The sequence below is a fragment of the Eretmochelys imbricata genome, chromosome 2 (assembly GCF_965152235.1).
Source record: "Eretmochelys imbricata isolate rEreImb1 chromosome 2, rEreImb1.hap1, whole genome shotgun sequence".
NCBI classification, from domain to species: domain Eukaryota; kingdom Metazoa; phylum Chordata; order Testudines; family Cheloniidae; genus Eretmochelys; species Eretmochelys imbricata.
This window is the reverse complement of record NC_135573.1, coordinates 43819870-43833665: the sequence shown is the minus strand read 5'-3', so window position 1 is coordinate 43833665 and position 13796 is coordinate 43819870. Positions and strand designations below refer to the sequence as shown.

The 13796-nt window shown below is 41.9% G+C and overlaps 1 protein-coding gene across 2 annotated transcripts in view; it reads left to right on the top strand.

Moving 5' to 3' along the window:
* TMEM67 (transmembrane protein 67) overlaps positions 1–13796 on the top strand; it is a 59528-nt gene that overhangs the window by 24422 nt on the left and 21310 nt on the right. For both annotated transcript variants that reach the window (XM_077810012.1, XM_077810013.1), the window contains exons 7-12: positions 6170–6232; positions 7732–7886; positions 8026–8134; positions 9471–9557; positions 11148–11213; positions 13092–13251. In XM_077810012.1, coding sequence (XP_077666138.1) covers positions 6170–6232; positions 7732–7886; positions 8026–8134; positions 9471–9557; positions 11148–11213; positions 13092–13251 — 640 coding nt within the window. The remainder of the gene's footprint in view (positions 1–6169; positions 6233–7731; positions 7887–8025; positions 8135–9470; positions 9558–11147; positions 11214–13091; positions 13252–13796) is intronic.

Here is a 13796-nt window from a genome sequence, read left to right as displayed (position 1 = left end):
GTCAGTGTAGCAAACACAGGTTCCTACTAACATTGGAACCACTGCAATTCACCCCCATGCAGGGCCCCAGACATTACTGGTGGCTTTCAGCCTCAGATTGTTCCCTCAAGGCATCCCTAATCCTTGCAGCCCCACACTGGGCCCCTCTAATAGCCCTGTACTCTGGCTGTTCAAATTCAGCCTCCAGGTGTTGAACCTCCGAGTTCTACTGCTCGAGTTCCATGCCTGAGTAAATTTTTCACCCTTCCCTTCACAAATGTTATGGAGGGTACAGCACACGGATATAACCGCAGGGATGCTGTCATCGGCCAGGTCCAGCTTCCCATACAGAGAGCGCCAGCGGCCCTTTAAATGGCCAAAAGTGCACTCCACAGTCATTCTGCACTGGCTCAGCCTGTTGAATGGCTCCTTGCTGCTGTCAAGGCTCCCTGCGTAGGGTTTTATGAGCCATGGCAATAAAAGGTAAGCAGGGTCTTCAAGGATCACAATGGGCATTTTGATTTCCCCTATGGTGATCTTCTGGTCTGGGGAAAAAAGTCCCGGCTTGCAGCTTCCTGAACAGGCCAGTGTTCCGAAAGATGCGTGCATCATGCACCTTTCTGGGCCAGCCTGCATTAATGTCAATGAAATGCCCACAGTGATCCACAAGCACCTGGAGAGCTATTGAGAAATACCCCTTCCAATTAATGTACTCTGAGGTTAGGTGGGCTGCTGCCAGAATTGGAATATGCGTGACATCTATCACCCCTCAGCGGTTGGGGAAACCTATTTGTGCAAAGCCAGCCACAATGTCATGCACGTTACCCAGAGTCACGGTTCCTCTGAGCAGGATGCTATTAATGGCCCTGCAAACTTGCATCAACACGATTCCAGCTGTTGGCTTCCCCACTCCAAACTGGTTAGCGACTGATCAATAGCTCTCTGGAGTTGCCAGCTTCCAGATTGCAATAGTTGCCCACGTCTCCACCATCAGGGCGGCTCTCAGTCTCGCGTCCTTGTGCCATAGGGTGGGGGCGAGCTCCTCACACAGTCCCATGAAAGTGGCTTTTCTCATCTGAAAGTTCTGCAGCCACTGCTTCTCATCCCAGACTTGCATGATGATGTGATCCCACCACTCAGTGCTTGTTTCCCGAGCCCAAAAGCGGCGTTCCATGGTGGTGAGCATGTCCGTGAATGCCACAAGCAAACTCGTGTCATATGCGTTACTCAAGTTGATATCGTCAGAGCCCTCACTATCACTTTGGATCGACTGCCAAATGTGACGTGCTGGCAAGACTCGTCAGCATACTCCTCAGCAGTTTGGGCTCCATTCCCGCAGACTGAAAGAAGACAGAGCGTGCAGTACAAAAAATGTTGAAAGATGGTGCCAAATGTGGACAAAAGCAAAGGGAATCCTGCGATGCAAACTGGTGCATCACGGGGCGTTGGGACTTGCAAACCTTCCTGTGTACTTGGGCCAGCCCAGGAAGAACTGAGGCTGGGGTCCCTGACAATGAAATCCATTTTAAATCTGGTACTTTTCCATTTAGAAGGAGGGATAGGGACTCAGAGAGATGAAAAGATTCCCAGCTTGTGCTAAAGCTATAAAAGGGGGTGGAGCAGGACAAAGGGTGGCCAATCATGAGAAAACCCCTAGTTACCACCTGAGATGGCTGCTTTTTAACTAACAAGGACTGTACCAGGGGAAAGGAGTCTAGTCTGTGAAAGAAGTTCATTGGAAAATCTGAGGGTAAGATTACCTGTAATCAGTTTCTTAATGTATTAGGCTTAGACTTACATGTTTTTGCTTTATTTTGCTTGGTAACTTACTTTGTTCCATCTGTTATTACTTGAAACCACTTAAATCCTACTTTTGATAAACAAAAGTGATTTTATTAAGTATTAGTAAACCCAGAGTAAGTGATTAATCCCCAGGGGAGCAAACAGCTGTGCATATCTCTATCAGTGTTATAGAAGGTGGACAATTCATTAATTTACCCTATAAAGGCTTTATACAGAGTAAAATGGATGTATCTGGGGTTTGGATCCCATTGGGAGCTGGGTGCTGGAGTCAGGTAACCTGCAGAGCTGTTTTCACTTAAAGCCTGCAGCTTTGGGGGCATGGCCCGGACTCTGGGTCTGTGTTGCTCAACAAGACAGGGTTCTGGAAGTCCCCAAGTGGCAGGGAAAACAGGCTCAGAGGTGATTTCAGCACATCAGATGACAGTCCCCAGGGGATCTCTGTGAGTAAACCCATCACACCCAGCTCTCTGCCATCCCTTTTTTATCCCGCCTTCTCCAAAGGGGGTAGAGTCTTTTTATATGGCCCTCTTCATGGCACCGGAAGCAAGCCCTTTGTCTCCCCTTGGCCATCGGCCTCCCATTGTCCTTCCCTTGCTCAGCCCCTTCCCCTGGAGTAGCTTCGGCCCTTCAACTAAGAGGGCACTCCCTCCTTAGGGGTCCCTGTTGCCCACAGGTCCAACATACTCATTTCCTTCCTGTTCTCCTCACAAGAGGGGAATCTCTTGGGCTCTCACCCCTTCCCAGTCTCTGGGAGAGGCTTCTATCTCCCACCCCAGTAGGGGCACTCTCTCTTCCAGTGTCCATGTTTCCCACAGGCATAACATTCACTTGGCCCAGCCACTGGGCCCCTGATCCTGGTGCTTGGCTTCCTCCCTTGCTCTCCGCAGCCTCTGTGGACCCTCCCAGCAACTTGAATAGGTACTGCTGCTGTTCTGCTAGTCGGGTCATATAGGCCTGCAGGTACTCCGATGCCTCCCATTGTCTCTGTTGGGTTGTGAGCACCTGCAGTAACAGGGCCTGAAGCCGCCTTTGCTGCTTGTTGGCCTCTTTTCACGGGGCATCGACTTTGGAGTCAGTCTGAGAAGGCACAAGAACCCTTTGCAAAGAAGGCCTCTGCATACCGCCACTCCATTGTCTCCATCTTCTGTGTGCCTCAGTCTCTCAACTCTGAGGCAAGCAATCGTTCCCACAGTTCTCTATCCTCCCCTTATATCAGGGGTGACTGTGTGCCCGCATTCTCCAGCACGTGTGACGGGGCATGCCTGACCAGTGCAGCACCACCTGCTAGCTAACTGGGGAATTAGTGCTGCACCTTCTTCTGGTGGTGTCTTGTCTTCTGTCACCTCTGTTCCTGGACCTACGTCACTCCCAGGATTGCAGCGTCCTCTTCAGTGACACTGCCCTCTGGCAGTCCACACTGTTCCCCCCCTTCCCAGGGGACCTACAGTCTACTGTCCGGCCACTCCCTTCAGTAGCAAACTGCAGTCCACGGTCTAGCCGCTTCCCACATGGCACCAGCACCCTCTTTGCCTTTGCATCAGGGCCTCAGTCTGCAGATCCCTTCCGCCTGCCAGGAGCTGCCCTTAGCTCTCTGGGTTTCTGCCTGCAGCACTGCGCTGTCCAGGGTGCTTGCTGTCCTCCACCTGAAAGGCAGCCTGTCCTCATCCCTTCTCAAGCTCTAGGAAGTGACTGAAACTCCTCTGTTCTGCAGCCCTTCTTATATGTGCCAGCCGAGCCCTTATTGGCTGCTCCTATAAGCCCTTCTGTGACTGGCTGCCTCCTGCATAGCATCCCTAGGGCTGCTTTTAACCCCTTTTCTGCCAGTGAGGGGCAGGCGCCCCATCCCAACAGAAAACAAAAGGTAGAAATAAATGGTCAGTTTTCCAAATAGAGAGGTAAATAGTGGTGTCCCCCAGGGATCTGTACTGGGACCAGTGTTGTTGAACGTATTCATAAATGATCTGGAAAGGGGGTAAACTGAGGTGACACAGTTTGCAGTTAATACTAAATTAATGAAGATAGTTAAGTCTAAAGCATACTGCAAAGAGTTAAGAAGAGATCTCTCAAATCTGGGTGACAGGGCAGATGAAATTCAATGTTGATGAATGCAAAGTAATGCACACTGGAAAATATTATTCCAAGTATACATACAAAATGATGGTCTTATAGCAGTTCAGACCCACCCCTGCGGCACCTCCTGCTCATCATGCTGAGAATTAGCTCTCTTGGACCAGCAGGGTGCCTTTTCTTAGTGGTGTCTCACTCGCCGTTACTTCCACTTCCTCCACTGTCTCAACCCGCGTTGCTTCCAGACCACAAAGTCCTCTTCAGGACACAGCCCTACAGCTGTGCCCCAGCCCATTGTCTCCCCCATTTTGGGGGACAGGCAGTCCTCAGTCCTTCCACTTGCCTCAGCAGCCAACTGCAGTCTCTAGTCTAGCCCCTGGCTTCAGGGGAAAACTGCAGTCTGGATTTAGGCCACTCTCCTCATTGGCAAGTAGGGGTAAAAGGAGGGGGGAACCCAGGCCCACCCGCTACCCTGGGTCCCAGCCCAGGGACCCTATAGCTGGCAGCCACTTACTGCTGCTCCTCCTGTTCCCACTGCCTACTTTCCCTGGGCCTCTTCCCCCATAGCCCTAGCACCTTCTCTGCTCTTGCTTCAGGGCCTCAGTCTGGCCATGGTCAGCCAAGAGCTCCGCTACTCTGCCCAGCACTGCAATATCTCCAGTGCTCCTGGGCGGACAGTCCTTCCCCATTGTTCTCCAGGGAGAGACTGCCCCTTGTTCTGCTGAGCAGTCCTTTATATATGGTCTGCTCTAGCAAGCCTTCTCCAGATTGGCTGGGTTCTGCACAGCCTTTCCAAGGCTGCCTTAACCCTTCTCCTGCCTGTGTGGGGCAGCCGCCTCACCACAGGTCTAATCAGTGGTAACCACTCAAGAAAGAGATCTTGGAGTTATTGTGGATAGTTCTCTCAGAACATCTTCTCAATGTGCAGCAATAGTCAAAAAAGCTAACAATGTTAGGAAACGTTAGGAAAGGGATAGATAAAACAGAAAATAAAATGCCACTATATAAATCAATGGTATGTCCACATCTTGAATACTCTGTGCAGTTCTGGTCACCCCATCTCAAAGAAGAAATATTAGAAATGGAAAAAGTACAGAGGAGGACAACAAAAATGATTAAGGTTATGAAACAGCTTCCATATGAAGAGAGATTTAAGAGACTGGGACTGTTCAGTCTCAAAAAGAGATGATTAAGGGAGGATGTGATAGAGGTCTATAAAATCATCAATGATGTGGAGAAAGTGAATAGGGAAGTGTTATTTACCCCTTCACATAATGCAAGAACCAGGGATCACCCAATGGAATTAATAGGCAGCAGGTTTAAAAGAAACCAAAGGAAATACTTCCTCACGCAAAGCAGTCAACCCATGGAACTCGTTGCCAGGAGATATTGTGAAGGCCAAAACTATAACTGTATTCTGAAAAAAAAAATTAGATAAATTCATCAGTGGCTATTAGTCAAGAGGGTAAGGGATGCAATCCCATGCTCTGGATGTCCCTATGCCTCTGACTGCCAAGTGCTGGAACTGGAAGGTAGGGGATGGATTACTTGATGATTGCCCTGTTTTGTTCATTCCCTCTGAAGCACCTGGCACTGGCCACTGTTAGAAGACAGGATAGTGGGCTAGATGGACCATTGGGCTGACCAGGTATGCCTATTCTTGTGTTCTTCTGTTCAGAATTGAAGAGTGCTTTAATATGAAAGAGAGGAGAAGAAAAGTAGTGTGTTTTAAAGCAGGATTAGTCACGCTTTCTGAAAATGTCTGTTTTTCTAAATAGTTTGTTACTGAAAACAGGCCTTCAGTTTGTATTTCACAGACAAAAGATACCTTTTTCATTTTAGATCTGTCTAGTTGCATTATTTTCCTTTTTATTACTGTTATCAAACTCAGTAAGTTTTAGCAAATAAAGCGCTGAAGCTATTGCACATACATGAACCCGTGTACCTGCACATAGGCCCTTTGACGTCACTGGCACTCCTCAAGGGCAGTTTGATCTGCCCATTTGTGGCAGCATGCAGGTTCAAAGCTTAAGTCTTTCTTTTTGGTTCAGGCATTAATATCTTTCTTACTGAAGCAGCACAAACTTTTCCTTTGCTATAGTCTACCTGTTTTGTACCAAGCTGTAGCTTTAAGTGATAGATCATTTCCAAAGGGACATTATTTTTCAAGGAAAAGAGCTTTTAGAAAAGTTAGAAAAATAGTCCCAAGTCTTTCAATTGGCAAGCCATATTATTTTCCAGACTCTGATATATTGAGTTAATTGACGTTCTATTTACAGCTGAAAACAGATACTGTAATGCAATGGTTCCTTATTTACAGGGTATAACAGTGGTATCAGCATGGTTTCTGAAAAACCTACAAGCATCAGCAGCTGCTTGTTGGGTAAGTTTTGAGCATGTTTTGAATTTGTATCGTGTGTTTTACTTAGAAATAGTAATCTGATAAATCTGAAATACATAACACATGACACTTTAATTTTTGAAACTTGATGTATTCAATTTATTTTTAAAGAAAACTTATTTTGGGATGACAGTCTACAAAGAGGAGAAAATAGGTACTGTGTTTTTTTTTTTAGACAGTAATCAATGCTAGTGGGAGTTATAGTATAGGAGAACAATTCCCAAAGAAGTGAAGAATCTTCTTAGACTACCCCCTCCCAAAAAAAATAGATTAAAAGATTATGAAAATGTATTGGTCTTTTAGTTTGATTTATCCTAAAGGTGAAGCCTTTTGTTATTTTACAAAGAGTAAATTTGTTTTATTGAAAATTAAGATTTAAATTTAATTTTTTTTAAATATTTTGTTACTTTAGTGTTTGCTTTTTCTTTTATTAGCTCAGCTTTGGTTGACTGGAGCCTTTTCTGACCATAGAGAAGAGAGCACTTATGGTTAAAGTACTAGATTGGGACTGAGAAGATCAGAGTTCATTTTCCTGCTCTGCCACAGATTTCTTGTGTGATCTTGGGCAAATCACTTAGCCTCTTTGTGCCTCAATCAGCCATCTACAGTATTAAGTAGGGATGATAGTAGTTCAGTGTTTTGTCTATGTAGTGCTTGGACTCTTAGAGGGTGGGGGCCACATAAATACCTACATATAGATTTGGGTCTTGTACATGTCACAGCAAGTGACTAGAACAAAAGGAATTTAAGAAAGAGAGATATAATGTGTTAACAGGGGTTTATTTGAAAACCTAGAAATCTGATATACTTAAAATAAAATAAAAAACCCTGCATGACCAACGGCTATTCGATGATATTCATCATTGGTTCAGATTTTCAGTGATGATTGGCTGCTGGCTTTACCAATTGGCTTTCAATTAATCATTGAGCTTTAATCTCTATGAACAGAAATAATCACCACAGTCTGCCTTCTCTGCTTTCTCCTATGTTATGTAAATCTTCAATATGATGGAGCAATATGATATGAACTAAAGATGAAGTAGATGATGCTTGTCAGCTTGCTCAAGTTAGATATGTATTGATTGTTCTTAGATCTTTGGAGAAATCATCTTTGACATAAAACCTGAGCAATCTGAATTCTAAAACAAGGATTTTTTATCACCAGACTTTGAAATTACTGTTCCATTATATCATCTGTTTACTTTAACCTAAAATTAAAAAACATATACAATCTGAAAATCTAGGTGACCTGTGTATAAAAAGGTGATAATACTGACTGTGTGTTGCCTTACATAATCCAAATATAAATGTAGAGTGTGTGCTTGGAGGAAGACATTAGATGTAAACAAAGCAATAAACTTCAGAGTAAAATTAATGCCTTAGGGATGAATTGTTAAGGTTTAAAACTACCTCATTTTTGCCATACCAACAAGATGTGGCTATTAGCAATAGTTTTCTTTACTGTTTTTTTTTCTTTGTAGCTGTACTCCAATCTAACATCATGCCAAGCACTTGGAAATATGTGTGTGATGAACATGAACTCCTTAAGCTCTATCACTAGTGATGCATGTGGTCTGTTTCAGTATGTCTATGCAAATACAGCAGGGCTAGGCACCGTTCATTCAGTGTCCTTCTGGTATGTTATATCTTCTATAATGTTATCGATTCACACATTTTTTTTCAATATTAATGTTTACATAGAAATTAGTACAAATGTATAGTCTTGCATAAAATATTAAGGCCCCATGAAGAAAACAAAATATAACTGTTTGCAGGAGACAGAATCTTCCATGGCTGTACTATGGTGACCAGCCAGGATTAGCATCTCAAGTACTTGATACAACCCAGTTCCCTACAAGCTTCAGTTTTAAAGGAACAAACAAGGTAGGCATTCTGAGGTACAAGACATGATGATATTTAAGGGCCAAATTCATCTCTGGTATAACTCCATTAAAGCTAATTGAGCTGCTCAAGGCATGGATTTAGCCAACATTTTAATACAGAATGTCCTTTTTTTGACAGGATATTCAATTGATTCCTTATTTTGCACACAATCTTCATAAATTTGTTTAAGTTAAATGTGCTCTGAAATTTGAATGAAATACCAAAAAAGAGTGCTGGTTATAATAAGCTGTCTAGCAATTACATTTTCAAGTTCATCTTAAGTTCTCTTATAGTTGAATTCAGAAATAACAACTATCATCAAGTTTTCACACACAATTTAGTCAGTGGGTTTTTAACTAACATTGCAATGCTTTTATGTTTTTTAAAAAAAATTTTAACAATTAAACCGTTATTTTCATGTTATGGCTAAGTGTGTATTGGTCATAATTTATTTAATTCTTCAAAGGGACAATCATTTGCTGTGGAAATATCCTTTGGATGCTAAATACCTATTTAGAAAATATGCCCTTCTCTGCATTCTGTTGCTGAGAAATTTAAAACAAACAAACTAGCTACTGTTATTAGAACCTAGCCAAAACAATGTTGTCCTCCTTATGCTTATTCTTCACCAGCAGCCACCTTGGATATACCTTGAGGAATGTATTAGTCCATTGATTATTAAACAGATCCCCTATTAACTACTTTGGAGCGTTTTGTTTAGAAATCCATGGCATAATATGGCACCCAATACTTAGGGAATAACCAAACTAATGTCTCACTAGAGCTGAGTGGAGAAAAGTATTCTGTTTCATGAGGGATTTCGCTCCTTTGAAAACTAGTTTCATTCTGATTTGGAACAAAAACCAACAATTTTGAAATTCTTCACAAAAGGGAATCCTTGACTGAGGCAATCTGCCTGGCAAGTTGCCCCAGGGCTACAGACCCTGGAAGTCCTGAGGTTCTTGGCCTTGAGTATGTTGGAACCTTGCCTGGTTTCTAAAAGAACTTCATCAAAATCAAACCGTTTCCCTGGAACGTTTTGATTTCAACAAATCAGCAAATTCTTATGGAAAAAAAGTTTTAGTCAATATTTTTTTACCATCTTTGCTTTTCACATCACACTGATGCTGATGCTAGAAGAGTTGGAAAGTAAATTTAAAAAGCATGGAACAAAGCATGGAATCTTGGAACCAAGATTAATATTTATATTTACAAAATAGAAAAGGAGAAAATGAAATGTTGTATGCAAGGTTCTAGTAAACTATTGAAAAATGGGATGGAGGTGCCTAAAATGTATCATTCAGTCTTTTAAAAGAGTTTTGTCTTCTATTGTCAGAATATAAAACTGCAGCTTATCGCAGCTTCATATGATGCAGAGGGAAACTTTCTTAAATGGCAAAATTTGGAAGGAGGTGTCTTGCAGGTAAGTGTGATTTTAATTACATTGTTGCTGCACTATCAAAATATTGATTGCCTTTTAGAGAAGAGACCAAGATGGAGAGGAGCACAAATACAGCACCTGAGTGTTCAGATAACTACAGTTACTTTAGTGCAACCTTATTCTGATAATGGAATTGCCTATTTAATAAAAATAGCCTTTTAGAGGTGGTTTCTTGTTCAAGGTGGCCTCTTCATATTCCCATTCCCACCAGTGTAACTCCTGAGCGCCTAGAAACCTTCTAGAGGGCATGGGCTATTGGCCTCCTGTGGCATCAGTCACTCAGAGCCAAGGTCCCAGCCACCTCCGTTCTTTCCCTTCCACAAGCAGCTGTGTGTGCATGGCCCATGATTCCTCCTCTTCCATTTGTGGTTTGTGTGTAGAGTAAATGGTTGGGCGCTCAGGTGCATACTCTTCTAGAGAACGTTCAGTGAGTCTGGCTCTGTTGGATCCTCAAATTGGGAAGGCATTTTAGTAGGGCCTTAGGTCTGTGAGTTGTGATAGAGTGAGCTGGTAGGCTCATCAGGACAGCTGTTGGAGAATCTCAAATTGCTGTCACTATGGAAGAGTGGGTTAGTTGCAGGTTTCAATATCTTACCCTTCTTTACAGTGTTTCCTCAGGATAAGACTGTCCTGTTACTGCCTTCCAAATTTACTGCAAATGTGGTGTCTGAGTTTCTTCCGAATCAGATCGCTAAATTCCAAAGCTCATTATCACCCATGGGAAACTAGACTCTCTGTCCAAGGTGCTAAGGGTATGAGCTTTTATTTGGATAAGACTACTGTTCATTTCCTAAATAGAAAATGTTTTGTAGCCTTTGGGAGCCAATGTAAGGGAACTCAGTACCTTAATGTATTAGATTATGCATGTCGGACTAAAGCAATATCAATAATATGCCTATAATGATTCCAGGGGTTCTACTCACATTTACACAGTTCTGGTCCCTCTCAATTTGGTGCTTGCTTTGGCAGGATGGTTCTGCAGTCCTCATTTAATCAGAAATCAAGTCATCTTCCTGAGAGTTGCATTGCTTGCTACATTCCCACAAGTGGGGGAAATGAAGAGGCCATCTTGAAGGAGAAATAATTGTTTCTTGCCAGGGTAATTCTGGTGCTTTGAGAGAGTCACATCTGCATATTCATACAGTCCACTTACCTTCCTCTCTTCCATGGAGTTCTTTTCTTATAGGACTCTGGGGTTTAGCCGCAGGAACTGATGCAGTGAGGCTGCATAGTTTTTGTTATCCCAGGTCTGAACATTCAGCACCATGAGAGGATGTTCATGCAACCCTGTTGGACATTGCATTCCACAGGGTTGAGAAGTTCGGTGGTGAAGCGAAGAGCATCCCACAAGTGTGAATAAGCAGAGGCAATACTCAAAGTACCATGGTAAATAATTGGTTTTATTCTGTTTTCAGAATTTAAAATAAGTATCTCGTTTTAAACGAAATAAATCTTAATTAGAACTGCAGGTGTATAACCTATGTAGGTATTGTGTATTCTACAAGTTGCAAAAGTTGTGCCTTTGAATTAATGTACACAAAAATGTCTGAACTAATGACTCTTTTTGTGCAGCTTTGTCCTGACACACTGACTAGACTGAATGCTGCTTATACTTTTGGAACAACTTATCAACAAAGTGTAAGCGTGAAGTAAAATTTTATTTTGGAGCTTTTAGTTGAGTAATTTTTAAGTCTTGTCAGTGAAAGTGTATGTGTGAAAAGAAGTGAGTAAGTTGAGCCATGAGTTGTGGCACTAGCTTTTCTATTGTGAAACTGTTGCTTATTCTACCTTTTAGCATACTGAGTGAAATGAGTTTATTTGCTAAGTCTCGGGTACCATTCACATCACAGAACAATGCAGCATTACATACCATACAGCCAGTGAAGTCTGGTGAAATAAGCATGAGACTTGGAACAATGAGGGGTTCTTTTTTCTTTAAATCTCTGCTTTGCTATTGACTCACTATAAATAGAAAGACACAATATGCCTGAAATCCCTACACTTTCTTTGCATTTCACATAAGAACGGCCATAGTGCATCAGACCAAAGGTCCATCTAACCCAGTATCCTGTCTTCCGACAGTGGCCAATGCCAGGTGCCCCAGAGGGAATGAACAGAACAGGTAATCATCATGTGATCCATCCCCTGTCGCCCATTCCCAGCTTCTGGCAAACAGAGGCTAGGGACATCATCCCTGCCCGTCCTGGCTAATAGTCATTGCTGGACCTATCCTCGATGAACTTATTTAGTTCTTTTTCACCTTTAACTTGTCTCACTTTCCCTTTTTATAAAATGGAGATAAAAATTACTTACTTCACGGTGGGGGAGTTTCTTAGGTACATTGGTTAACATTTGTAAATTTCTGTGGAACTGTGTAGCACCTAGCTCAGGTTTATTTATTCATTGTTGTTTTAATTATTGTTAATTAATTTATCTGCACTTGGAAAATTTTCCTAACTGAAGTAGCAAAGAAAGTGCATTATTTATTGCCGTATAATAGCAGATCTGTTCTAGCTGCTTTTTGGGTGATGTGAAAATCTTACAGTACACCACTTTAGTTTTCACATAAATATTTGCCCAATTATTCATACAAATGTCTCTGACCTCCTTTAAATTGTCTTTACCATTTTTATACATATATAAACATAGAGTTCACTTTTATATGTATTCAGATATTGAAGATAGAAATGGAAAGCTATTGGCCATTCAGTGTGGATCATTGAATTATGCCAGCTTGGCTCACCCCTCTGTGGTGCTGTTTTTTGTTTTTGTTTTCATGTTTTGGTCCATACTTACTGAAGTTGCTTTCTTTGTCTGTGACTGGGCAATGCATATAGCCACATGAATCCCTTTGTTGGATGTAAATTTAATAAATGAAGGGTATGACTACACTACAGCTAGAACTGTGCTTCCTGGTGCAGGTAGACAGACATGCTCTAGCTTGACCAGAATTAGCACGTGTGCTTGGGATATGGGCAGATTTGTACTCCAGCAGCTAGCTTGAGCTGCCACCTGCGTCACCCCTGTTTACATTGCTACAGCGTCGACATACCCTTATACATAGATTCAGTAGCTGAAACTGGATTATAAAGGTTGTATCCATATCTAACTAGTACCTTACATATTAAGCTGCATTCAAAACTATCCAATGATTAGAAGAGGCTCAAGTTCTGTGATAGAACAGGAAAAAAAAATTGTTAAATGCCACAATATTTGTTCCATATGATTCTTTAAGTATGTTTGTTTCTTCTTCTTGATGTAAAACAAGAAGGGAGGAAACAACTAAAGGCTTACTTTCTGAGTTTGAAGTCTGTGCACATGCAATAAAGTACAAGTGGCTTGTATAAAATCCATAATTTTTAAGTAACTTAAGTGCTGGAATGTCTTGTTGCATGCTCTTTGTAAGAGACAGATTTCTTCATTTGGTTGGGGGAGGAATTCACAATTTTAAAATAAAAAAGGTCACTTTTATCATCTAATATTTCATTACATATTTTGATCACATTTTTTCTACAGTGTACAGTTTCTGTTTCCAAGATGTTATCGGATTTTGCTACTCCAATATTTTATGATGTGTATCTTGAATATCATGATGATGATAGTGGACAGCAATATCTGTGGGCCGTGCCAGTTTTAAACTTAAATCTTCAATACAATGAAATGTCTGTGAATCAAGGTAGGAATATCATACTGACTACACTTTCTGTGAATTGAATTAAGTCACATACCATCAGTCAAAATATAAATGAACATGAGTATACCAATACTTTTTATTGCTCCTAAAAATCACTCCTCCATTTTAAATATATCACAGTTTACCATAGTTGGAAAAATCTTCTTGAATTTCAGAGCCAAAACCTGACCCTCTTTCTGTGCAGGAGTAAGAGGCTTCAGCTGCATATGCTAGGTCTACACTGGCCTGACTGATATTATGTACAGTCATGCCAGTGCATTAAGGCTCATGGAGGATCTCTGGAATTTGGGAAGTGAAGAAGGAGCTGGCAAGGCATTCAAATCTATGGGGGCTCCCTCCACTTTAACATACAGGTGGATTTTCATCTTATTTTTTGGAGGGGAGTGGAATAGATGAAGTATTGTCATTGACAGGGATCCACCATCCGTTCTCCTATAGCTCGCCTTACCTGATCACTCTTGTTACAGTGTGTATGGTAACACCCATTGTTTCATGTTCTCTGTGTATATAAAGTCTCCCCTCTGTAT